Source organism: Filicampus tigris, chromosome 16 (genome assembly GCF_054856515.1).
Source record: "Filicampus tigris isolate MCC_2025a chromosome 16, RoL_Ftig_1.0, whole genome shotgun sequence".
Lineage (NCBI taxonomy): Eukaryota > Metazoa > Chordata > Actinopteri > Syngnathiformes > Syngnathidae > Filicampus > Filicampus tigris.
The window spans coordinates 11,476,741-11,503,503 of NC_141232.1; the positions used below are offsets into that span (position 1 = coordinate 11,476,741).

General features: G+C 41.8%; 1 protein-coding gene and 2 long non-coding RNA genes across 3 annotated transcripts; 1 reads left to right on the forward strand and 2 right to left on the reverse strand.

Moving 5' to 3' along the window:
• Window positions 1-65: 65 nt before the first annotated feature.
• Window positions 66-25,906, forward strand: nherf1b (NHERF family PDZ scaffold protein 1b). Its single transcript, XM_086055133.1, has 7 exons — window positions 66-195; window positions 729-1,643; window positions 18,111-18,281; window positions 20,725-20,878; window positions 23,261-23,304; window positions 24,461-24,571; window positions 24,832-25,906. Exons 2-7 carry the CDS (start codon window positions 1,092-1,094, stop codon window positions 24,967-24,969), a joined length of 1,170 nt encoding a protein of 389 aa, XP_085911259.1. The 5' UTR covers window positions 66-195; window positions 729-1,091; the 3' UTR covers window positions 24,970-25,906.
• On the reverse strand, window positions 560-1,703 carry LOC147134722 (uncharacterized). Its single transcript, XR_015090076.1, has 2 exons — window positions 1,438-1,703; window positions 560-1,376 (listed from the first exon to the last, which is right to left on the reverse strand). It is a non-coding gene; the product is annotated as an uncharacterized LOC147134722 (long non-coding RNA).
• Window positions 3,007-5,401, reverse strand: LOC147134723 (uncharacterized). Its single transcript, XR_015090077.1, has 3 exons — window positions 5,273-5,401; window positions 3,217-3,265; window positions 3,007-3,129 (listed from the first exon to the last, which is right to left on the reverse strand). It is a non-coding gene; the product is annotated as an uncharacterized LOC147134723 (long non-coding RNA).
• Window positions 25,907-26,763: the final 857 nt, after the last annotated feature.

The following is a 26,763-nucleotide window of genomic DNA, read 5'->3' on the forward strand; positions in this document are numbered from 1 at the left end:
TACCAGCCTTCACACCTCCTCTTCTTCCTCCTCCTCCTCCTCCTCTCACATCCACTGTATGAGTCAGTGTGCATCAGCTTGCATGGACTTTCTCAATCCTTTACTTCTAATGAGCTGAGCCAGGAGCTGCACAGCTTTAAGCACACGTACTTATCAGTGCTGATTCTCCAACAGCTTTACAGTTCCACGTTGGAGGTTAGTGTGCTTATCAGCTCTCTGCATGGAAAATATTTTTTAGGACTTTTTGTCCAAATTTATTCTGCAGTGAGGCCTGAGCATAGGCAAGGGAACGCACAATTAGAGCTTTAAGACTATAAAATTATGAATCATGCAGTGTTTCTGTAGTTTGTGAAAGTGGTGAAATTCTATCTATCTATCTAGTTTGTGACAGTCATTAAAAAAGTAAAGAAAAAACAGTACAAGTACAATCTAATTGAATCCAATATAAGACCATGAGCTCAAATAGTACTGCTTTCGACACTACCGAGTGTTAGAGCCTACACCTACAGCCTAATATTAATAGGTTGTGGTGTGGAATGCAGTGCATCACACTGGGAGCTGGTATTTATGTAATGTTTTTATTTTGGTTACTTCATGCCAGCATATTATAAAACATCAACACCAAACAAAGCGAAACTGGACATTATTCGCATCGTTAGCTTTTGTATTGGATCCGATCCGTTGTGCAAGTGTACCTAATGAAACAACCGTTGACCCGTTTCCCATAGCTTTGCGACTGCTTTGCATGAAGAGGCCAGCTGGGCTGGTCCGTGAACGCACCTCCCTCTTCCTGAGTGGACTTTCAACTTGGGCCGTAGAGAGTCTGCTGACGGAGTTTTTGGACCGGGACCTTCGCTCCACGCCGCAAGCGGGTCACGCAGAGGACCACAGCCCCAGTCAGACTTTGAACCCGTTACTCGGTGAAAGTGAAAAGAGCGCTCGGCTATTTTGTTCGAGGCGCTCGCACTTCTTCGTCTGACGCTCCCCACTCAGAGGAAGAAGCAGCATCCCTCCGGGTCGCCCCTCGAGTCTTTTCCACCGGGTATCGAGCAACAGGTTGAGCCGCGGCCAACACCGAAAAGCAGCCGACCATGCCGAGTAAAAGTCAGTACCTGCGGCCCCGGCTCTGCACGCTGGATAAAGGCGACAACGGCTACGGCTTCCACCTCCACGGGGAGAAGGGCAAGACCGGCCAGTTCATACGGCTGGTGGAGCCCGACAGCCCGGCGGAATCGTCGGGGCTCCGCGCCGGGGACCGCCTGGTGTTCGTCAACGGGGACGACGTGGAGAACGAGAGCCACCAGCAAGTCGTGGGCCGGATAAGAGCCACTTCGGGCCGGCTGGAGCTTGTCGTGGTGGACCCGGACACGGAAGAGCTGTTGAAGAAGCACAACATCAAGTGTCTGATGGAGTACGTCAACGACGGGGTCCCGTTACCTTTCGAGGATGAAGAGGCAGCTGAGAAGCACAGGGAAGAGGAGGATGAGGACAAGGGGACAGAAAATGGAGATGAGCGGCGATCCGAGGGCGTCGAGGCGGAGGAGGAGCGAGGCGGGGGGTCCAGGGGGAGCACACCCGTACCGGACAGTAACGGGGAAATTCACGGGGACGTCCAGAGGAAGCTGAGCGTCAATTCAGACAAGGTGAGTCGCTTCAGGAACGTCAGCAGGTACACTTGCACTATCATAAGAATGGAATCTACAAGAAAGGATTCTGACTTTACACTGACAGCAGAGTAAGTGATGGACACAGAGCTGGTAGTACTCACACTCTGTAATTAAGCAAAAATACTACAGATGCATGTGTAAAAAAAGAAAAAAAACACTGCTGAAAGTAAAAGTACTGATTCAACTACTGTGCCTAAATGAAAAATAAATAAATACACACTGAGAAATGCTTAAATACAAAATTAAGATTGTAGTTTTACAGTCAATTATATCCAACGTCTCTGTAATAAATTAGCACGACAGGGAAAAAAACATTTCTGCACATAGAATAGTTTCCTTCTTGTATTATCATCGGGTTTCAATTGTAGGGAGTAAAAGTAAATAAATACTCTGGTAAAGTGCTGATACCTGAAATATTTACTTTACTTTATTCTACTCTACTTACTTCAAATTGCTGGGTATTCATTTAATAATGTCCATCCATTTTATATTCCACTTATCCTCATTAAGGGCCAAAGGTGAGCTGGAGCCAAACCCTGCTGCTTTTAGGTTGGAGGGTACACCCCAGACTGGTTGCCTGTCAGTGTCAGGGCACACATAGACCAACAACCATTCACAGACATTCATTCACACATACATAGTCTTCGTTGAATATATACATAACATAACATATCTTTTTGGAACGTGGGAGGAAGGTGGAGTACGTTCCAGATTACGGTGCTAACCACAGGTAACAGGCTAACCAAGATGTTCAAAGTCATAGGGCTCTCATTTCATGGACAGCACACACACACTCGGGTGAAAAACTGGCACATCTTGATTTTCGTGTCTATGCAAGCATTTAGCGTGTTTGGAATTTGGCACACTGTGCTGCACCATGCTGGGCATTCCGGCGGACTGAGAGCATTTATTTCACAAGCTTCGAGCGCACTTGACAATTTGGTGGCTGAAAGTAGACTAGATGTTAGACCACCTGGAAGCTGGTCTAAGTTGTGGCGCATGTAGTGTAACACGATTTTGTTGAAATTAATCAAGGTACAGGCAGATTCTGAGCTCCACAGATATGTGTGGTAGATGTCATTGTATTTCATTCATATATATGTATGAGAATAGCGTGTATAGAACCCTCTGAATCATTTTAGAAATCAATACATTGAATACATTATTATCATCTTTATTATACCTACCTACGTAGTACAAATACTAAGAAGACACAAAGACCAAAAAAACGGACATATGTGTATTAATTATTTATTAATCAGCCAAAAATCTTCCAAAAACTCTCATTCATTCGATATACATGTTCCACAAAAAACATGAAATTGGGGGGTTGGGGGGGGGGAAATCCTGAAAATATAGAAAAAAATAAAAAATTATGAAATATAGCCGCCCCAGGAGCACTGATGAAAAATTGTGGCCCTCTCCAGCATTTAAGTTATCCATCCCTGGCCTAGTAGCATACCTGCCAAAGTCATTTTAGAATGTTTTTTTGTAAAACAAGAAAAAAAATACATGCAACAAATTCAACAAACAAGAAGAGTCAGGTTACCTCGATTCAAGATTTCCGATTACCTTGACGAGGATGGATGACTGACAATCTACACAGACAGCAAGAAAAAGAAAACATTTTTTAGGAAGCACATTGATATGTTTTTAATTCAGATTGTGACAGGAAGTTAAAAAATGACTTGGGCAATTGTGCTTTTAAGCTTATGATATGATATTTATCTCTTTCCTACCTTGTTAAATTATTGTTGATAATAATTGTGAGAAATAATTCTATGATCAGTGTGTTTACATAGATGGATATTACAAACTATGACAAACATTTAATTAATGATAATTTGTGCAAAATTATTTCTGATGTGTGTATGAAACTAGTTGCCCTTCACATTAATCAGTACCCAAGAAGTCACTGTCACTTTCAGAATAATTGATATTGAACAGCACTACATCATATCAAGGTTGTTGTTTGTAAATAAGAGGGATAGCATTTTAGAGATTATTTACGGTAAAACCTGCAACCACAATTATAAAGATATGTTTCAATGATAAAAACGAATCTGAATTTGTTATTTGTCGTATAGTGCATGTGTTGTGTCTGGTGTGTGCGTATTATAACACAGAAGCTGGCAAAGTGGAGGTGGAAAAGCCTCAGGTGACATTTTGAGTGAACCCTGCAAATGAGATTAAACGCTGAGAGAGCGACATGAAGAATAACTCCTCTGTGTCACTAACGTAGTGAGCCGCACACACATGCTCTTGGCCGTGGGCAAGCTGGCTGGACATTTGCTGTGGGTGCTGCAGGACAAACAGTGTGGTTCAGATCATGAAAACAGAACAAGGGTCCATCAACTTCCTCCTCTCAAATATTTTGGAAGGATGAGTTTGACTGAAAATTGATGAGCGGATGTATAGAGACACCACAGCGAAGGTTCTTTTTTTTCTTTTTTTATATCCAAGCCAAATATTTAACAATCAAAAACAAACCACAAAAGCAGGACAAACTTGTTGTCTACTTAATCTCCTTAAATCACACTAAATTAAATTTTGGAGACTTTGAATCTTTGTTTGTATGGGCACATTCTCCCTCCACAGTGGCCACTTGTTGCTGGGGTTGCTCTTATTTATCTTGCTCCCGGGCTTGTTTGTGTGTCTGCGTGTGTGAGACTGTGACCGCCGCATTGGGGTTCATTTAAAAAGCACTACGAGAGCGTCTCGATCCATTGTGGAACATCTGTGTACTGTTCCACTGCATTCTCAATGTTTACCCCCCAGGCTGTTTGCGTCTGTCTATGTCTGAGCCCCCTGCTTGCTTACCTTGGTGGTAATATGTGGATGAGCAGCCGACATGTCCACAGCCGGCAATAAAATGAGTTTTTTATTCTTTACTCTAAGTGTCACTGATCGGCATGAAAACACACATGGAGGAGGCCGTACTGCTCACAAACTGCAGGGGTGTTGTAATGTAACAATTGATCAGTAAGTATTTATTGATTTAAATAATATTCAATGCTATCGGTCATAAGTGTAGTCATCACCCTCACCAACAAGGTTATGTTTTCTTTGTAAGCTAGCGTGATTACACACAAAAACTACTTAAGCAATTTCCTCAAAAACAAGTCATTTTGAGGGTGAACCTTCCCACAGACTTTCTTTGTTGATTAGGTGATTGTGGTGAAATTTAACATTAAGCTCAGTCGATTTTGACGTGCGAAGCAGACTAGAAGAAAGAAGAAAGCAAAAAGTATTTTAGATTATTTACGGTAGGCATTAAACTGCATTAAAAATACACTCTTGGACTTCTCAATTGTGTTTCATTCCTTGGATAAACCTTCTTAAAGGAAACTTATGTAATTTACTACTTCTCGCAAACAGTCTGATTATAATCTGAATCACACACTCAAAAAGAGAACAGAATTAGTTGTTGGGAAGCAGAAGTAAACAACGTTTACTGTAAATACACTTTAAGCCTGTTGATTCTTTTTCTGATTAATTGTTGGTCGCAGTATTTGACAAAAACTGGCCATATTTCCCCCAACTGAAACTGATGCATTCAATTGTAAAATATAAATAAATAAATAAATAACTCAAAATATATTTACCGTTGAGAAAAAAATGAACTGAGATGAACTTGATGAGTTAATGGATCTTTAGTTATAACTGAGAAAGGCGATACTGTACTGCTAGTTGTCTGCACTCGTCAGTGCAGAGTACTGATAGCTTTAGTACCTGGTAAGCAAGCAACGAAACGACCTTTGAAACTGACTGTGTATTTTTGTGCGTTGTTTGATGATGACGACAGAGCCTCTTTTATTTTTTTGAGCCGATTTCAGCTCTCCCATTGTGACTTTCATTTTCGCAGGCTTTGCGTGCGCAGTCTCGCTCTCAACTAGAGTAAGTTCATCTTTACATTTAAATTCACGCATCTGCGTAACCATGGCAACCTTGTAAGATTCTCCATGGCTTCCGGAGAGGGCCTTGCTCTTCGAACCCTCTTTTGTGTTACTTCAAAAATCAGTCAAGGCAGGCGCGCTTGGATTTCAGTGTGGCTGCTAAAACCAGCAGTGTGTGTGTGTGTGTGTCACCCTGGCTGGACCGCAGGGTTCGGGCACAGGAATGCCGAACAGGATGTTGAGAGAAAATCCCGGGCTGTATAGTTGTAGTAGAAACACATTCTGAGGTGAATGCAACACTGAGACACTAGAGTCTCTGAACTTTATCCCTTGAGTTCAATTTCCACTTGTGCAAGCTCTACAAAGAGTTTGGTCCCAAAGTACCTTTGTGCAGACTCACGCGTGCTCCCTACAAACGTCAGAGAGCAGAAACCTGGAGGGAAAATCCAACAAACGTCCAAGTGAATTGTACCATGAGGTCATCTGCACAATGCGTCAAGAGTAAACATGGGAACAAGCGGTGTGTAATCAAACAACATAACCTAGCAGTGCACAAGTGCAGAGTCTTTGTATCTTTGTATTTGGAGTAACCAATGTCTCTTTAAAATAGCTGATTGCGCCTGCACACTTTAGTTATATAAAAGCTTTGATTAGGCAACAATAATGTTAGGATACTGTCTGAGCCCACTGCTTGCATCAGTGGTGATATGTGGATGAGGGGTCAACATGTCCACAGCCAGCAGCTAAATATGTCTTTTTCCTTCTTTTTCACAGTGTCACTAGCCAGCATGAAAAAGTAAGAGGACATTAATGATCAATTTCTTTATTTGTAAAGATACTGAAAAATAATATCTGATTATTATTGCTACAGATGCACAATTGGTTCAAAACATAAGCCTTTATTGCACATAGCATGGCTTTCACAAATATAGCATGGACTAATCCATTTCCACTTGCCCCGGAGGTATAGTGTTGTGCACACATGCAGACGATGCATAAAGATTTGATGAAGTACACAAAGACGAAAGTCGCGTCAAAGATGCAGTAATATTACTATTTTTTGCCTTATATCATCCTTCTGTATGTCTCTGCACCATTTGTTTACATATATTTCTGAATTAAATGTTTCTACCGTAACATCAATGCTATTTGTTAGCTGGTCTATAGCGTTTTGCATTTTGTTTTAGCATTAAGCTAGCAGACATTAGCAAGACAATGAGTTTGCTCAAATACACAGCATGTCATGTCATCTTCCAAACCGCTTATCCTATATAGGGTCGCGGGGAGTTGCTGGAGCCTATCCCAGCCGTCAACGGGCGAAGGCAGACTACACCCCGAACTGGTCGCCAGCCAGTCGCAGGGCATACACAGCATGTGTTTCTCTTTATTTTGTGTTAGTTTACTGTAAGCGTCAACTGTTCTCTACCTGCCAAACGGCACACAGCACATTCAGGAGCGGACAGAATTTAATAGTAATGTATATGACAGGTCGATATCAGTCGTAATATCGGAGCATTTTTATGAGTATGAGTACAGATTTACAGTAGCTGCAATACTACTGATACGGGTATCGGCGCATCCTGAATTCTTATCAATTAATAATCAATAGGCAATTTATAGTCAACTGACAATAAGTCACACAAAAAAAAAACTAGTCTTTATGGCGTAGAACTGGAATACATCAAGAGAGAGATTAAGGTCAAAGTACCCAAAGTGCCCATGATGCAATGCAAATGTGATATTCAAAAGTATCGAGTGCACTGCACGACCTATGCGCCTGAATCTCAATACCGCTCTGTGAGCTTCTTATCTGAGTTTACCTTTTTCACTCCTCATTTTCAGCATCTGACGGAATGCCTTGGGGAAGAGCCCGATAAGATTTGAGTATAATAAAGGGCACGTTTTGATGTTCATTTGTCAGTTAGTGAAGATTAGCAGCAGCTGCAGTCATTATTTGAGTCTGGATATTTTGTAGAGCTTTTCTGTTACTGTCTGGGAGTCTCTGCCCTCCAAGGAGTGCAGAACATTTGCTCTGGTTTCCTGTCATTGTTATCAGTGGAAGGTCACCCCACCTTGTCTTCTTGATTGTCCTCCTACACACGCCCTCATCAGAGAGATTGTTTGCTGCTTTAGGACAGCCAGTTACAGTATGTGGAGCTCTACATGGATAGCTCAGCTTCAGATAGGTGATGTAATGATCTTCACAGAGCAAACTGGTGCAGCCAAGCAGTGCGCTCAATTTTGGGTCAGGCCCATCTTCGCAATATCGTTTTGAGAAATTGTAGTTTTTGTGTAATTTTGCTCACGGCAGCTAGATGGATACTTAAGCAGCCAAGTTTTTCATCGAGTTTCACTTCCTTTAGCTATAATGGTTTGGTGTACTAATACTATAGTTATGTACTATATAGTATAGTGTACAATGTCCTTTATATGACTATTAAACATTATCAAATAGTTGCCAGAATGGCATTAAGATGATTGCGTACACATTTATGTTTTGCAAATAAAGTGCAATGAACGGAACAGTTTGGGCCCAGTGACTAAGAACATTTTGCTGATAGTGTACTGATTCTGTGCCCGAGATAACGCAGCAACTGCAATGACAAAAAAAACATATAAAACAATAAAAGGTAACAGATACAGATATAGACAGGTTAAATATTAGTCAAGGTTCAAAGTAAACAGAAATTCCAGCTGATAGTGTTTTTGTTAGTTTGTGTATTACTCAAGCGGGTATTGTTCACGTCTCGCTATTGCATGACGCTGAATGTGTGTGTGTGTGCGTGTGTGCGTGTGTATGCAGGATCAAATATACTATGTGAATCAGTGAGCTGCCGGTCCTTTTTTTATCGATAGAGTTCATGTTGAAAGGGCTGGCGTGTTCACATGGTTGCACATAGTGTACGTGCGCGAGTATCTTTTTGTGACTTTACGTGATAACAGTTCGGAGTCACCCTTCCCGCCTCTAACCTTTGTTGATTGTTGCCTTTCAGAGGAAATGGACCATTTGATAAGTCTGCTAGAGGATTTTGTAGCATTGAGTATGCAGCGATCCATTTATAAATGTACCCGTTCTGCATTATTTATAAGAAAGTGCCATTTCAAGCGTGTTGTCAGGCAATTTTGGTGTTGCTATGATTCTGTTAAATGGGGGTGGGATGCTCCCACCACCTTCCAGTTTGATTGAATTGTAATTGGTTCACTACCAATTACGACACTTATTTTTCAATGTTTTTTTTTCCTCACTGTGTGACTACTTGCTAGCTTTAAAAAAAAGGTTTTTGTAATGACCCTTACTTGAATGATTTTCTAGTTTCACTGTTTTGGGTTTTACGTCACATGATGTGGTTGGTAGACTTGAAATATGTATTCATTCTGTTAGCAAGTAGAGCTATGATGCTATGATGATGCAGCAAGTGGCATGATAAACATGGTTAAAATATTCCAAATCACCCCATGAAGAACTGGACTCAACTCTAATTTTTGATGGCTTTTATGCAAGCAAAGTTCTGCACAGTGTCACATAGAGTTCCAAGTAAACAATGAAGCTACAACTACGTTGTCGGTGACCAAAGTCACATTCACATGCAGTATTTAATATTTCATTGTCAAAGCCTGTATAAGCCATGTTCCCTCTCTGAAGTAGGTACGAGATGCTTTTGCTGCCAGCAGCAGCACGCAACAACTAATTGATTGAAAGTCTTCAGTGCAAGAGAACTACGAAAACTCATTAGGGAATCTTATTATGAAACAAAGAACAATAATCCTTGCAGCAGTTGAGTAACAGTTGAACTTGGCCAACAAACTATGACAGTATAACCTTTGACCTCAGAATGAGTTTATTTTAGTTGGATCGATTTTGAAATGAATTGGGTTTTTTTGGCATGGATTGCGGTTTGAAAAATACTGATCGTAAATCGTAAGCATGCACAGTGCTCATACTATATATTGTTTACATCATTTTATTGGATCAGATATTACGCAAACTGTTCAATTGTATTGTACTTGGAATACAATTTTAAATAAAATGTTAACGGGATGATCTTTTCATTGTCAGTTTTTATATGAAGACAACTTTTCAAATGCAACAGAATGGCAGAATGATTATCATGAAAAATAATGACTGTGACTCATATCAAGCAAGAGAAAACAACTGTTTTCGTAAAACACTCAATGCAAACAGTTGGTCTCAATTTGTCACGTATGCAAATCATAATGCTCCGTGTCATTAATTCGTCTTAGTGACGCCAGTCCAAACAACGGCCCCTCTGTACTGTCATGAGTCCAAGGCCACTGTGGCCCAGGCAGGGCTTGAAACCTGGGCCTTGTGTCCATGTGTGTAAAAGTGGGTGGGTGTGCTTCTGGTGATAGTGATTTTGTCGCTACCGGAGCGAGAGTCCACAATGCCACATTCCATTCTGCTAAAGGTTCACCACCCTGGCCGGACAATAAGCGGGAGGGCCGCACCCTGCCAAGGGTGGAGGGGGAAATGACTTGCTGCTCACCCTGAAATAGACTCACCCCTAATTGTCCTTCTCCATTCCCACCAAGCAATAGAGATAATATTGTAGCCCCCCCTCCATTGTGTTAATGTAGAGCTATGTACAGTGATGCCTTGACTTACGGATTTAAATTGTTCCATGACCTTGCTCGAAACCCAAATCACTCGTATCTCAAGTCAACTTTCCACAGAGAAATGAATGGAAATGCCATTAATATATTTTATCCACACAATAAAACACCCCCAAAAAACAGTTTTTTTAATTTAAAAATATTTCAATAAATTTTCTGTCTACATGTGTTGTTGCACCGTTTGTGTCTAAAGATCCATTGCTTGAAGGGATATTATATTAAAAGAGCGACGCTAGTTTTGTTAGCCCATAGTATCTTGAAATACTTGTATGTTGGGTCCACCTTATGTACACTAGATATATGCATATAATATTGTAGCTATTTATATGCAGTCGTGACTAAAGTGCTGATTATTATGTGCATAATTTATCAATCCATGACTTTATTGGAGATCATTTGCCAGGGCAAATAGTTTTACCATTATTGCTGGCCTCTACCTAGATTATTACTGCTGCAAATCCATTTGACGTGACTCAAATACACTAAATGACGTCATCATTACTTACAGGGTACTACCACAATCACATAAGATCAAACACAAGAGCTACCGTATATATATTTACAAAGATGATTATGAGCTCAGTCATGATTGATTTTGAATTGAACAATTCTTCACATGTAGCTAAAAAGACTGAAAGAAACACTTCACCTCTACCACTGCTAACTACTGTACAACAACAACAAACCATCCGCCACACATTTTCGATTGCTTATCCTGTTCAGGGTCAGTGTGAGCTGGAGCCGATCCCAGCAGACTTTGGGCCAGAGGTGGAGTACACCCTGGTCGGTAGTCAATCACATGGCACAGATAGCCAAACGACAATTAACAACCAAATGGAACTTATAGGGCTCTACTTTTCGTAGATGCCGCATGTGAGCTTAGCTCATCTATATTTTTATGCAGGTGCAAGTCTCCTTTATTCTGTTTGGGAACTTGACATGCGTTAAGAGTCACTCATAGATGGATGTTGTCATGGTCTGTGTTTCGAGTTTGGTTTTTGACTGTAGTTTCATGTTTTTCCTTGTGTTCCTTGTCTGTCTCTCGTTAAGTTGAGTCCACCTGTGCTTGTCATTCCGGACCGGGATGATAAACACAGGTGGACTCAACTGGTGTTAGCCAATCAGCTCCCCCCTACCCTCTGTGTCTTGTCCAGGTGTACCTCGTTGTATCGTCAACTTGTCTGTATTTAGTTCCCCGCTTTCTTTCAGCCCTTGTTGGTTCGTCTGTTCTATCCTGTCTCTGTAATGTTGTCAAAGTCCTAGTCCTAGTGTTTGTTTAGTTGTTTAGTTCCTTGTTATTTGGGTCTTTGACATTTTTGTTAGTTTAGTATTATCCCAGCACCTTGTTTGCCTTTTGTTTTACATTAAATACTTTATATTGCACATGATTTTTGCCTCCTGCATTTGGGTCCTCCTCCACGATAAACCTGACAGATGTAAGATAAATAAACCGGAAGTACTGTACTTTTTTTTTTGTCCAAAGTGGCCCGGTGGTTGGGGATCTCTGTTCTAGAGAGCCCAGTCTGTTAATCAAATCTCCCCATTTTGTATTATCACAGCCTTTACCCCTGCTGTGTTGACTGACATTGTCTATTTTCAGGCCTTTTCCCCTATTGTGTCTATTGTAATGGGAACCCTCTCGAGAATGTAGTGTCTTTGGTGTCTTTTGTGGAGTTTGTCCCATCCTGGAATGGAAGTCGGGGACAGTAGGTTGCTTTGTTTCCCTCCTCTGCGTGCCTCGCAGCTGGTCCAATGGTACCGCTTGAAATCCAACACCCCCGTCTTGCCTGGGAGAGTGGTGCGCTCCATGCACTCTAGAGCACAAAACCTGCAATGTAGTTGTTAAAAAGGGGACCAGGTTCACAATAGTCAGGCCATCAAACATTTAGTGCCTTCGTCTGGGGCGTTGTTAATCTGTGCCAAAAACGACACATGACAATCACAAGGCCAACGAGGCCGCCTGATTTGTCATGTCACCGAGTAACCATGGCGCCTGGCCGAGTGTCACTGTGCGGTTATTCTTTATGCGTGATCAAAGGAGCCAAACTTGCGGGAGCGCCGCCCCCTCTCAAAGAGGGGGTGGGAACCAAAGGAGAATAAGTGAAATCGAGACTTGAAAGAGTGACCAGCTGAGCGTGACAGCTTCACTATCAGCGCAGCTTACTGTAGCAGATGCTTGCACAGAAGGAGGCCAATTTATATTGTAAAAACAAACAACAACCTCCACTTAGACATTTTGAGCCCTATTTCTGTCGACAGGCACGCGTGCAACTGCCGTAAAAACACCGGACAAGTTGGTGACAGAAAGTAGACTAGACTTTAGACCAGGTGAAAACAGGTCTAAGTTGTGGTGCAAGTGGTGTAACATGATTTTGGTGGACTGGATCTAGGCGGAGGCAGACAGTTACATGACATCAGCATGGAATGAACCCTCTGAATCATTGTAGAAATCAATTCATTTAATGCATTATTATTATTAGCATCATTATACAGGGTTGATGGTGGTTTCCAAGCGTCCACTTACATCATCTGCATATGGTGTGGCAGTACTGGTCTCATATACGACTGATAATAGTTGTTACGTTAACATACAATATATGTTTGTCTGTTCATTCGTTGGAAAGTTAATTCCTGATTCATGGAGGATGACGAACAGATGGGAGTTGCCATTCTGATTCCGGGGTGTGGACCGTTCCCTTGATGCCATATTCCTTACAAATGGGCATTTGACTAAAGTTTACAGCTAACAAATTATTTTTCAAATATGTGTGTGAACTCCGCCAACACCAGAACCAACCCCCAAAATGTATCAAGATGAAAATGCAAACTTCAGCTTCTAAGCAAGAAAAACGATGAGCGACTCAATGGCGCATCTGATTCAGATGCGATCTTGTGACTCACATGTGATTGTAGAATATAAAATGAGGCCTGGCATTGTTTCGGAATGATTGGTATTGAACACAACTTCTTTTTTTTCTTTTTTTTTTATGCCAAAGCCTAGCAGAAGCCGAGATTGAAAGTATACACTTTGCTTTAGTTGCCTGAGAGGCTGCACATGTGCACTCATTAGGTACACTTTCACAATCAAATGAGCTTATAAAGTTTTGATCGATATTATGATGGATGGACTATAGATTTAATAGGGTAGGGTTAGGGTGATGCTGGATCAAATTAAATGTTGTTTCTAGTATTTTGGTTATCTTGTTTAAGTACTGTGTGGGAACATAGCATTATCACAACAGCAACATTTTTGATACAGCTCTTGTAATCATAAATGTATAGTAGAAGACAAGGTGTATTTTCCACTTTTCTTCTCTTCACAACGGAAATACGTTTCATATTACATTTGCTTAACTATTAGTCAGTCATTACAATATTACCTTCCTGCTACAAATGATTGACTCAGATGGAAAATTCACTTAGGCGGCACGGTGGTCGACTGGTTAGCACGTCCGCCTCACAGTTCAGAGGTCGCGGGTTCGATCCCGGCTCCGGCCTCCCTGTGTGGAGTTTGCATGTTCTCCCCGTGCCTGCGTGGGTTTTCTCCGGGCACTCCGGTTTCCTCCCACATTCCAAAAACATGCATGGTAAGTTGATTGGATACTCTAAAATTGCCCCTAGGTGTGATTGTGAGTGCGGATGTTTGTCTCTGTGTGCCCTGCGATTGGCTGGCAACCAGTTCAGGGTGTCCCCCGCCTACTGCCCAAAGACAGCTGGGATAGGCTCCAGCACGCCCCGCGACCCTTGTGAGGAGAAGCGGTACAGATAATGGATGGAAAATTCACTTGGTGGCCAGTTCTGAATAGACAAACCACAACTAAAAGTTTGAAGTAGTCAACATGTATCACATTTATAAGTTGTCCATACATAGTCCTGTTTACATGTTATAGGGGTGGGCGATCTGGCAAAAATATCAGATCACGATTTTTAAAACTTTTTAAAAAAGCTCAACTGTTTCGAATGCGCGATGTAGACTATCAAACGATCTTATGAGATCGTGAACACGTTAAACCGCTTAACGATCTAATATCGTCATATCGCCTAACCCTAACATGTTACAAGTACTGCGTTGTGGTACCCGCAATATGTCATACGTCATACTTTCCTTTCAAGTGTCAATCTTGCTTAAAAGACAGAAACTAACTAGCGTTCCCTCCCTCTTTGGCCTGCAGCTGTATGTTCGTCAAGCAAGTTCGTCATTGTTTCTTGGACTTGTATTAGTAATAGTATAACAGGAAAAAAACAAGAACACAACAGGTGTCACCAAGCAGTTTTCTGTCCATTGCACAAGAAAAATGAAAAGGTTGTATTGTTTAAATATTTCCTTATCTCGTATAAAGTATCAAATACAGTGGAGCATAGGGTTAGGGTCATATATTTTATTGTCATTAAAAAAGACTCCCTGGTTGAGGTTCCTCTATGTTGCTGCTGTCACAATTTTTTTTTCCACCTCATAAATCCCCAAGATCTCAATCAATCAAGATCACAACTACAGTTGACTTCACCTCTATTTACATTTTTTTCACCTTAATGTCGTCATCTGCTTAGGTTGAAAAAAATAGCACACCTAATTTGCAAAATAAGGAGTAGAAATGACAGGTAGCTGTGTTCAAATGTAGGGAGTAAAAGTAAAACGTCGTCAGAAAATAAATGCAAATGTATTATAGTTCAACTGCCTGTTGTTAGCTAGGCCGTACATCCGTTATATCGATTCCGACAGATTTCTAATGGAGTGAATAGCTGCAGGCCTGTTGGAGCAGCAAATTTGTCAAGCTGAGCGTGATTCTTTACATCACTCCTGCTTTTTCCCTTGAGCAACATTTATGGTGGTCCTGCTGGTATTTTTTGCCTCCTGCTGACAAACAAACCAGCACTAGACGGTGAAAACATGCCCTCCTAGATAGTGAGTGACGGATTAGAAGCGGATTAGGGAAATAAACACTCAGCTGCGGGCTTAATTGGATTACTTGTCCTCCCAGATGTTGTCTGATCCCAGTGAGGACATTATGGTTCCTGACTCATCGGTCAGCTTGTTTGTGTTTCAGATTTGGTTCCCTCTCCTGATTTCCATGTTGTTCACCTTTTGTTCACAACAGTTGTGCTCGCCACGGAAACATACCGTATATCATTTTCTTAATTTTTTTTCAAACACTACCTCTCCTCTCCTAAAATGCTCCTTACCAGTGTTAAGAGGTGTGTGTGCAGGTTTTTTTTTTTTTCTACTGCGTTTAAAGGGTTTGTATTTAGATTTTGCTTTGATGTCAGGAAGTTGGTCAAAGCAGAGGGAAGCATTTTGAGAGAAGATGTGTCAACAGTTCCTGTGCAACACTTCCCTCCTTAGAGGGAAAGTTTGTGTCACTGAGAGGTTGCTAATCTTGAAACAATGCTCTTCCACACAATAGAGTGCTTCAGCACACGACATTGAACTTACGGCAGGAGATTCGTTGTTGCAACAACGGATGCCTTCCATGAATTCAATAGATCACTTTGACAAAAAAAAAAAAAAATGTAGAATAGTTGTTATTGTATATATTGTTCAAACTGCAACCACAATGCTAATCATATTGATGCTATCTTTGTGAAAGCAGAAATAATTACCGATTTCATTGTCGTTCTAGTGTGGATAACACCTGACCTGGCATATCGCTTCAGGTTAACTCATTTATGTCCATATATGTTGCTGTCGCTTCCTCATCCAATAGAGATTATCCAGTTGAATAGTGCAACATATTAAGAAATGTGAGTTAGCACATATACGGAAGCGTGGAAATGCTACTGTGGAGTAAACTCCACATTGGCAGAGGTTTCCGCTGCTTTTTGTGTCTTTCAGCCCTAGATAAGGCTGTCCCTTAAGTCACTTGATTGTATGTGAAGGAGTTATCAGTTCGTAATTAGCTTTACACTCCCTCAGTGTTTTGTGTTTGTAGCTTTAACACATCCGGTACATCTGAACGAGTTCTTAGTTGTGTTTATCGGATCGTTGCCGTGCACCTGCAATGAGCGCCTCAATAAAGATAACACGAAGGGTGATGAGCGACAGAACCACGTCAACATGTCCCTCTCAGTCACCTTCATGGCTTTTGTGTGCTCAGCAAATTCCACTCATTGCAGTCCCCGCTGCTGGAATCTTTTGCAGTTTCTCTCACACTAGCCCTCCCACGAAGAGCACTAATATAATGTACCGGACAGTATATTTTCTTTACAATAATAGATTCCATGGTATTCTGATTAATATTGTGGTTGTGGAATATGAATTTAGTAAACACGGTTAAGGGAAAAAAACAACAACAAAAAAACAGTAGCTTGCGGTGAACTGATTATCTTAACTTGCCGCCTGACAGGATGTGCTGTCTTACTGTATGTAGTAGATACAATTCTTGAGGCGAGAAGGCTGACAAACATGGTGACTCAGGCGAGCTAAACGGAACATTAACTCAGTGAAGATCGGGAAAAAGGCGAGCTTCATCACTTTCCTATGTGCCGCGTACTTTGGATTGCGTAAACAGCTCTGCTTGGCACTTAAGGTGAAGGATGGCAAATCATAGACAATCGCTTTAGTGTAATGATTGACCCGTCTGTCGAAAGTCCAAAGTGCTTATCGGGTGCACATCTGATCAGCACAACACATGTTGAGCACACTCAGTTGGCACTCGACACGCGCAAAGATGCTCATTCAGCGTTACTGTTGACAACAGAGTGCCGTCAGAACCACTGCAATGACACATTATATCCTTCAAAAGAATGACAAACATGGCGTTGGAATATCGTAATGAATCAATGGTGCCCATCTGAACTAGTTACCCTTTTTAGTTTTTAGCTGTAGTCTAGCTTTCGTGAAAAGCTAAATTTCCCAATGCAGGATGATTAAAGTCTTGTTCTATTCTATTACTTCTGTCACTTTTCTGCCACTGCCTCTTTTGCTGCCACTTGGTCAGGTCGTCATTGTAAATGACGAATGATTCTCAACAAACCTACCTGGTTAAATAAAGGCCAAATTAAAATTGAAAAAAGACATGGTCATACGTCATGATAATCAATTCTCACACAATAAACCAAATTTGGAACTATCGATTACTACGGTATAGCCTACTAGTTGTTCAATGTTCAGTCAAGCATAGCATTATGGAATACAGTATGGACAAAAAAAAAAAATAGCTTGACTCAAGGCGCCTCTTGCCAGCTCTCCTATATGAGTTATGAGTCATTTCGATATAATTAGAGGTTGTACGTTTTTGTCCCTGACAGAGGGCAGTAGCTCGGACACGGTGACAAAAGGTTATCCTGACTTCACTCTCCTATGCGCTGTCACGCTTATAACTCGTCCAATGTTCTGATTGCTTAATTCAAAATCTATTAGCGTGTTCTCAGCTAAATAAAGAACCGGCTTCGTCTTTGCAACGGAAGGGAGGTCCAGGGATTTAGGAGGTTTTTCCTGGATGACAATAACGCGTCCTGCCATCCCGGAGGGAGACTGGACCAGACAAGGTGGTTAGAGGTCAACGCCTAGAATCCATTGTCCTCCTAAGCTCCTGAAACACGCCGGAAGTGCTCCCTTCCTCAAGTGCCCCTTGGTTACCCCTCCTCAAAACCTCCGTCCAATCACACGCTTCCATTCAAGAACCTCTTCCTTCCTGGCGAGCAGCTGGTGTCACGAGGCCTCCTCAAAGTGCAGTTTTCATATATTGAGGACTGTTTTAAACACATTGCTGAGCACATCAGCATGCAGCAACCTCCTGCATGTTTGACCTGGGAATCATATTCATGCTTAACGATTCCCTTGAGCTCTCGGTCATCTTTGTGCCTCTCGTTCTTCACGAGCAGACCCCCACGGTTGGAGAATTTACAATTCACCAGGCCTCGTGTACACGCGCAGCGTATTCACAAAATCTGCTTTCTCTCCTCTGTCCAATTGCAGGAGGTGAGCCCCGGGCTGCGGCCACGTCTGTGCGTGATCCGGCGAGAGGCAAACGGATATGGCTTCAACCTGCACAGTGAGCGGGCGCGGCCAGGCCAGTACATCAGAGCTGTGGATGAAAACTCTCCTGCAGAGAGGGCAGGCCTGCAGCCTAAAGACAGGATAGTCCAGGTACTTACTGATTACCACAAAGCCGAAACTAGACTCAGGCCTTGTCTGCACGTAGCCGGGGTTTTTTAGCAACCGCAAATCTCCACTGCGGCCGGAGTTTTGCGTTTTTACTGAAAAAACTCAGGCGACGTGTGGATGATAGGGATAAGCGCAGGCTTATATCCGGCGTTTTGAAAACCCCCGGCTACGTGTAGACAGGGCCTCAATGTCAAGAGCATGAAATGAGGATTCACTCTTTAAAGCAAAAACATGTCTTCTCATATACTGTGTAGGGAAACTGAATTCCTATTTAAAATATATTTAAAAATATAATGCAGTGTCATTTTTGTCCCACAGGGCAAACAAAATTTTCACTCTGATGTGTATACAGTAAACCCGTTAAAGCCCCACCTGCGATAGGTGAAAACTCGCAATATAGAGGGACCATACATTAAAACATTTTTAGATAATCACACCCACACATGCTTGAAAAACATATATCCTCATTAAAATACACATAAAGTTATAAAAACACACCCTTTAAAGTATTTCTTAGCACCTGTTCGCCTCTCTCTCACTTTCAAAAAATAAAAGCTATAACATTACCTTGAGGAGAAGAAACAAAGGCTCCAAAATGACAAGGAAGGCGTTCTTGGTGTTTATTTGTCACTCCCAGTTGAATTTTACTGTAAAAGTCAAAAATAGAATCAAACATTATAGATTTAAACACCAAAATGCTTCACCAAACCTGCATATAATTTCGTACAACATAAAGTCGCTAGCTTAATGCTAACATGTAAGGTAAAACATCATAGATGGGCTAACTGAAATTAGCAGATGTTACGTTTATTAAACCTGCAAACAACTGCTGCTTTAACACGGAGCAGCAACATACAAATAGGACCTACAACAAAACTCTCCGGCATATGTTCGCTCTGCTCTGTGGGAACAACAAATATTGAGACTGCACCGGCAAAATGAGAGGCGACGGGGATAATTGCCAGAAACAAAAATTATCACGACATATTGACATTTTAACTGCAAGTGGGTGAGCATTGAACACAAATAGGAAGTAAACAGACTTCCACATACTGAATGAAGAGAAACAACAAAACAAACAATGCAACACATAGTTTTTAAATGTGAGGAATGTGAGCTAATAGCCACTCTGTGAGGTCTGAAATCCCCCGGAGTGTAATTGTCTAACCGTGCAATAATCAGCTTCATAAAGAATCTGGGATACGACCACCTCAGTCTGTACTGGGGACTGGGAGGCAATACAGTAGTCGCCCTGTCAGGACTTGGCTTGGAGCCTCGAAGGTGACCGTTTTTAAGACCACCACTTTGAAAAGTCGGCAACTTGACACAACTTGTAGCTGTCAAGGCAACAGTTGAGTAGTGACAAAGTGCCCTTGAGTAAAGCGCAACTAAATCAATGAAGACTTTTATTGGAGTTCCAGTGAATAACACTATTTTCCCATCCATCCGTTTTCTATATTGTTTGTTCTCATTAGGATTAGCTCGAGCTGGAGTCTGTACCAGCTGACTTTTTTTTCCCAAAGGCTGGATACACTCTGCACTGGTAGCTGGCCAATTGCAGGGCGACTGCTGGTTCTGCTTTGAATCTTGGCTCTGGCTTCCTGTGTGGAGTTCACATGTACTCCCCATGTTTCCTCCCACGCTCCAGAAACTCGAAAGCCTCTAAATTGTCCATGAGTGTGACTATACTCTAAGTGTGAAAGTGAGTGTGAGCGGGTTGCTTGTACGTGTCTACCTTGCCTCTTGCTCAAAAATCAGCCGGGATTAGCTAGAGCTAACACAAGATCGCTAATTTACCTATTTATTTTTAACCACAAGTCACATTCGTAATTCACACAAGTGTGGGGATAAGTTAGAGAATAAGTGCAGAAATAAAGAGTCATAGAGGTTGCACGGATTTAACGTGGTCTGGTGAGGGGCTTCCAGTCCCCCCAAGGGCCCCCAGACAGCCTCACCACCCACTGAGGAGTGGGCTTTGAGGGGAGCTCACCGCCATTGTTGCTGCTATTACTGGCCAAGCGGCTATTGTCCAGCTTCCTCTGTGGGACTGGCTTAGACAAGCAGGTCCACCCTGTGACGTAATTCCACGCACACAAACACACACTCTGAGACATTTCTCACATGTTTTCCCATGGTGATTTCAGGCCACAGCACTGACTCCAAACTTAAGGCCTTTACATCAAGTCGGTCACATGAGAGTCTCACAGTGGTAAACCCGACTGGTTATTTTTGATGGATATCAATTACGCATTTCTGGTTTGTCCAAGTTGCTGTCTGAAAGAATGTGTGTCCATGCGTTTGTGCTCGGAGTCAGGATTTCCTGACCTCGAGCAGACAAAGTGATAATATTGACAAAGAAATCCTGTGTGGGAAACAAAGAAAATCCCGGCGATATTTTTATTTTCCCCGCGTGTGCGTTCCTCAGGTGAACGGCGTGTCGGTGGAGGGCAAAACACACTCCGAGGTGGTAGCGACCATTAAAGCCGGCGGGGACGAGGCCCGCCTGCTCGTGGTTGACCCCGACGCGGATGCCTTCTTCAGCAGGTGCCGAGTGGTGCCCACCTTGGACCACTTGACCGGTGAGAGGACACGCCCCTAGCACAGAATTGCACCATCAATCTGACGGCAGTTATTTTTTTACTAAGTCAGCAAGTGACTGCATTTATCTTTGAATGTTCCGCCGCAACGTTTATTGTCAGGAGACACCCTTGTGTTGTCAACGAGGTTGAAGGCATTAAAAAAGCAGGACTTTGCCTCCGGGTGGCTCCTAAAAGCTGCTGTCACACTCTCTCATTTTTCCTCTCTCTTTATCCAGCTCATATTTCTTTCTTCGTCTTCTTCTGCCAAGAATCACAGACAGCGCAGTGATTTCCTCAGATTTAGCAAAAGTACTTTTTAATTCAGTAGTACTCTTGTAAAAGCAGAAGTGCTGATTTAACTCCTTAAAGTGGAAGTCAACCCAAAAGTTTTTAAAAAATACAGACTGAAGAGTACTTCAGTGCAAAAAGTTAAAAGTAGATTTTTGTCACTTATTTACAATATCGGTTTTGATCAATTGGCACAACTGGCGGGGGGGGGGGGGGGGGGGGAATACTCTGCATGCAAAGTAGTTTCCCCAGTCCCCACTTTTGTCAACTTGCACAGTGCTCCCACTGAGAAGAAGAAAGACATCAGAGTGCACAGCTTTGCTGCAAGCTAGATTCGGACACGATAAGCAGGACTGAACTGGCAAAAGGTTCTGCATGAGCAGAACAGTATGTTACCAAAAAGCGTGATGATATGATAATAACGAAAAAAAAAAAAACACCCTGGTTAGACAAAATATTTGAACACCAGAAGCTGCTGATTTTTCAGATGGCACAGCAAAACGTCCAAGAATAATTCTTGTAGCTGACAGCTTCGAAAAATTATTTTAATTAAGGCCGTGGATGGGGACTAGCTTACCTCAAGTCAAGAATGTTCATGATGCTACTGCCACTGTTCTTTTTTTTTTCCACTTTGGCTCTCACTATTATGTTTGTGTTGTTATCCAAAGAGATTGAAACTACAAATTAGACCATTTTGCCAAAGTTAGGAGTAGAAAGTACTTGATTCTGTTATTAAATGTAGGGAGTAAATGCAAAACGTTGCCAGGTACATAATTACCCAAATAAAGTACAAATACCTGAAAAATTAAGTACATAAGTACAAGTACAAGTATTTGTTCCCTCCCATTACTAAATTTCTTGACCCCCTTTGTGTTTGATAAATTTAAGATCAGACATGACTCTATTTGGGTTTTAAAATGTAGATAGTATTGTACTCAGTTACTTTTTACCCAGAGAGGTCAAAGGTGTAGTAGAGATGCTTGTTTTTTTTTTTTTTCAAATGTCCGTACTTCAGTTGATTTCTTCCTGCCAAGGCCCCTAGGGGGAGCCCCAGCACAGTCACGTGTGCGCATGGTTGTGTGTGTCCAAATTGTGCAACTTCAACTCCAAGACACTCCTCATGTAGTCATGGTGCTCCCAGTCGTCGGCATGGCAACCCGTGAGAAAAAGAAAGAAATGCACTCAATCGAGAAAACATTTATTTAAAAGATACTGGACATTCTCTCATCGCGGCCCCCTAAGTAATAAGCAGTGGATGAGCTGGTTGGCGCCGCATTACGGGCCCGGTGAGAACCACGAGTGCCGTCACCCAACGCTTGTGCAAATGTTTCATAAACTTCGGGAGTCTTTCCATGACGGGCACTCTCCCCGTCTTTCATTAAAGCTCCAAATGCACTGCAGGGGAAGATATTGGAGTGAGGCGTTTCCCGGGTAACCGGCGGTTTTTCGCACGCTGCCTACTTAGAGGGCACCTGCCTACGCTGACTCTTAACTCCACTGCCCTCACACACGCACACACACACACACTGGCCAGCCTGCACCATTGTTTGGTTTCCAAGGAGTTCACTCCGAGTGGCCCCTCAGCCTGGAGCTGCGTGAGGACATGGAGAGGCTCCTTTCTAAGACAAGGCGCACACACCGACATAATAATCCAGCACACACACACCTAGCGTACATAAACAAGGAGGACTCAAGGCACAGATTAATACCGAAGGACTAGCTATTAAATCCTCTAAAAGGCCATCACCAGCCGTGTAAAGGGACCTGAAGGATGGAAGGTAAGGGATGGCTGAAATTTTGGATGTTTTGTATCAGAAATACAAGCTCCATGGTAGAAAAAGATGTTGTGTGACATTTAGAAGGACTTTGGTTCACTTTAGCTATAGAGGAGCTCAACAGTGAACATCTCATTGAAGATGAGCCACGTGTGAATAATAGATGATGCGGTCATACCTGTGCAATGTAATAGAGTAGCCGGCGGTGGTGCAAAAGGCAAACGGAGCTCTCTGCTCTCTGGAAGTGAAAGTATCCCAATCTAGTAAACATCACTGAGAGATCATGTTTTTTTTGTTTGTTTTTTTTTTATGCCGACAGGTCCATTACCCGAGCCTGGTGTCAATGGAGGACTGGATGAGAAGGTGAGGCTTGCAAAGCATGATGGAATATCATTCCTTTGGGACGAGGTCAAAGTTTCTTTCATGTGTGCTCCGCGACCACGGAGAAGTGACGTGCTGATGAGTTATTAATCACTAAGTTCCACTTGGACTGAACGCACTTTTCCTGTGATTGTCTGCGGTGTGGAGAAGGCTCCGCCCTATATGCTGTCTATTAAAAATGACATTAGAGAGGAATCCCGTTTGGTAACATGTTCCGAAATGAAAAAAAAAAAAAAAAAAAGTAACTTTGTAGGAATACTGTTAATGTTAAATCCCATGCAAATATTGAAGCCTAGTCTGCATTCTTCAACAAGTCAACGGAAAACTAAATGAGCTAGCGAGCGACCATATTAACCAAGATATGTTTGGAAATGTATGTTCAGCATTGCCGGTCCTCTATCGTTACATAACCCACACTGATTAACAAGGCGAGTGGTGTTGACCAAGGTCATGTGTCAGGTGGACTGTGTCGACTTTAGACGGGTGGTGGTTTGGGTTAAAAATTCTTGGAGTTGGACATCTTTTACAAGCTCATGTTTAGTGGCGTGTTGTTCTGTGCTGCAATGCAAAGTCCTCCCCAAAGTCGTCACATCAGCTCATTTGGGGTAATGAGTGCCGTAAAAGGACGGAAACATGTGACTTTTTGAACATTAAATCCTCACAGGAAGCACATGTCACGGTGGTTTTCTGCTTTCGTGAATTTTACTGATATTTTCCCCTAATGAATTCCGATTCAAGCTCACAGATGGTTTAAATTACAGACAGTTACAATTTCAGTGATTAGTAAGTCCCACACACATCCATCCGTTCTGCACATTTCCACAAAGTCATTCATAATGCCTGTATATTCAGTGTGTTGTCATTTTTTATGAATGTCTTTTAATAGAGTCATTATTTCAAAAAAGTTGACAGCCACTTCACAGCCCCTCAAGCTGCCACAAACACAAGGCTGCCTCTTTGTGGTAGTTTTTGGTACTCCACTGTGGCTTGGCAAAAGCAATCACTGAATAGAATACAAAAGAAACCAATGAAATATTATATATATTGTTCAACAGAAAAGTACATGCACATTGCAGTTAATGTTTTTTTCCCTGGACTGTGCTCTCAATACTTTTAATGTCACTATTTGTGTTGCCAGGTGAATGGCAGAGGGGCTCAGAGGGACTCCAACATGTCGGTCAGCCCTTCTCCATCCAATGCCTCATCCAACGCCTCACTCACAACCCCAACCGCAAGCACCCCACCTGAGGTATGTCACAGTACATCGCCGAGGCAGTGGCGGTCTTGTGAGGCGGCGAACCACGCCCCCAACACCTAACGCCACCCCTCTCCACATATTTTCTTCACATGTTATCTTGTTAAACTTGACCATGAACGAATGAACATTGGATGAGTCAAAAATGTATTTTTATTCATCATTCACAGGATTTTACAGTAGTCCATTTTTTTTTTAGCTGCATTTTGGATGAATGAACTGTGAATGAATTGTCTGGCTCTCTCCCTCTGCAGGGTGTGGCGACGGAGGCCATCCCGGCCCTGAACATGAGCCTGCAGCAGGTGAAGGAGCTGGCCCATCAGAAACGCTCCAATAAGAGAGCCCCGGCCATGGACTGGACCAAGAAAAATGAACTGTTCAGCAACCTATAGGGCCTTCAGTTCGCCTGACGCACAACTACTACTCCAACTACAACAGCATTTGTGTTGCAATGATTCCCACAAGCATCATAAAGACCCTCTTTTTTTTAAAGAGAAGAGAAATTCCATGTTATGAAAGTCATATTAGTCTCTTCATTACTATCCATGAAAAGATATTCCACAAATGATCTAATTGTAATGTACTACTAACCATGAACGACAACTGGACTGTTGAATTTGTGTGTGCGTGCGTGCGTGCGTGCGTGCGCATGCGCGCGTGTGCCTGCTGCTACACCCACTCACCTGACAATCAGTTTAGTTGATCAGATAATCAGTCAGAGTGGATCGAGCGTCTTAAAGTGTATTTCTGTACTCTTGTTAAACAATAATTTTTGTGTAGATATTTGCTTCTAATAACAGCACATCTGATTCCATGTTAGCACAATTTTATAAGATATTAGAAAAAAGTAGGGTGAATGATATTGCTGTCCTTCGAGAATGGGGTCTTAACTGGTGAAAACGCGCACTGATAGCTTTAAAGAGTCTGATTTTAAAAGGGGCTTCTCTTATAATGTATGTATATATCACATATGTATATTTTTACATTTTTAATAGAATCAACTCCAAAATGAAAGTCAGATAAAGCCTCACACCTTTTAGTCTGTGATCGACATGGCTCAACTTTGGACTCTTCACGTTTTAAACATGTCTTATTTGCTCATAAAAAAAAAAAAAACAGACATTGTAAAATGTTCATTTATTTCCAGTGATTTTGTAGTTCGTTCAAGATCATTTATGTCTTGACGAATGTCTCTAGATTGTGCGCTTTTGTCCAGTATTGCGATTATTTTCCAAATGATTGATGGACTTGTGTGAAGTTGTTGTACAAGCCGGCCTGTGTAAGCAGTGAGTGATGAGTCTCTGTTGTAATAAAGCATTATCTTATGAATGTCATGTTTATTTACATATACAATAACATTTTATCCTGCAGTAAAATCAAATGGCTTGTGATCACTACTCTGGGAACATAAAAAGGCATGTAGTTTTTTTGGGGTTTTTTTAATCAAAATTTGTCAAGAAATTTCTACAGTATCAAAGTATGATAATAACCTTTAACACAACGTTTCTTGGAACATTTTGATATTTTTAACCGCCATATAATTGTTAAAAGAAATAACAGCTCACAATATGATGGGGCCAGTTTTGCAATTTATTGCATCAGTTAACACCTCTGTAATGTTTATTGGATTATGAAATTGAACGTAATCCTAATCGTACAATCTATCTTTTTCTAAGTAGTGAATGTACATTTCCACATTTTTTTTGAAAAAGGCACACAATTACCGACTTGATGGCAAACTGTCCATTTGACCTTTGAGCAAAGGTAGCGTAAGTATCACAGGCAGGAGAAACACAGATACTTGTGTGAATAAAAGACTCAGTTGAAAAAGGTAATAAGACTATTTTTGACATACATAAGGCGTTGAAAGAACAGATATCTGTTTTCATGTACAGGAACTAAGTAGAATAATCCAGAATATGGGTAAGTAAATCAATATGTTTGTTGGATTTAAAAGTAAAAGGTCTAATTCCCAAATGTAAGATACATCTAATCAGTGTTTTGCATTACAGATTCAGGGGCATAAGAAGCACTTTTCACTTACCAGCAACAAAATGCGTCATTACATCTGATTGTCTGCCATATTTGTCCACTTGAGGGTCCGTCTGTGGTCTCGCGTGTCCTCCAGTGGGTCAAGTGTGTCTCCAGCAGCTGTCTTGTACTAATCGCCGCGACCTTCCTACTCC

Coding starts and splice junctions, on each gene's coding strand:
- nherf1b (XM_086055133.1), top strand. CDS start 1,092: ATGCCGAGTAAAAGTCAGTACCTGCGGCCCCGGCTCTGCACGCTGGAT. Junction 23,305..24,460: donor ATGGAGGACTGGATGAGAAG/GTGAGGCTTGCA, acceptor TTGTGTTGCCAG/GTGAATGGCAGAGGGGCTCA. Junction 24,572..24,831: donor CCGCAAGCACCCCACCTGAG/GTATGTCACAGT, acceptor CTCCCTCTGCAG/GGTGTGGCGACGGAGGCCAT.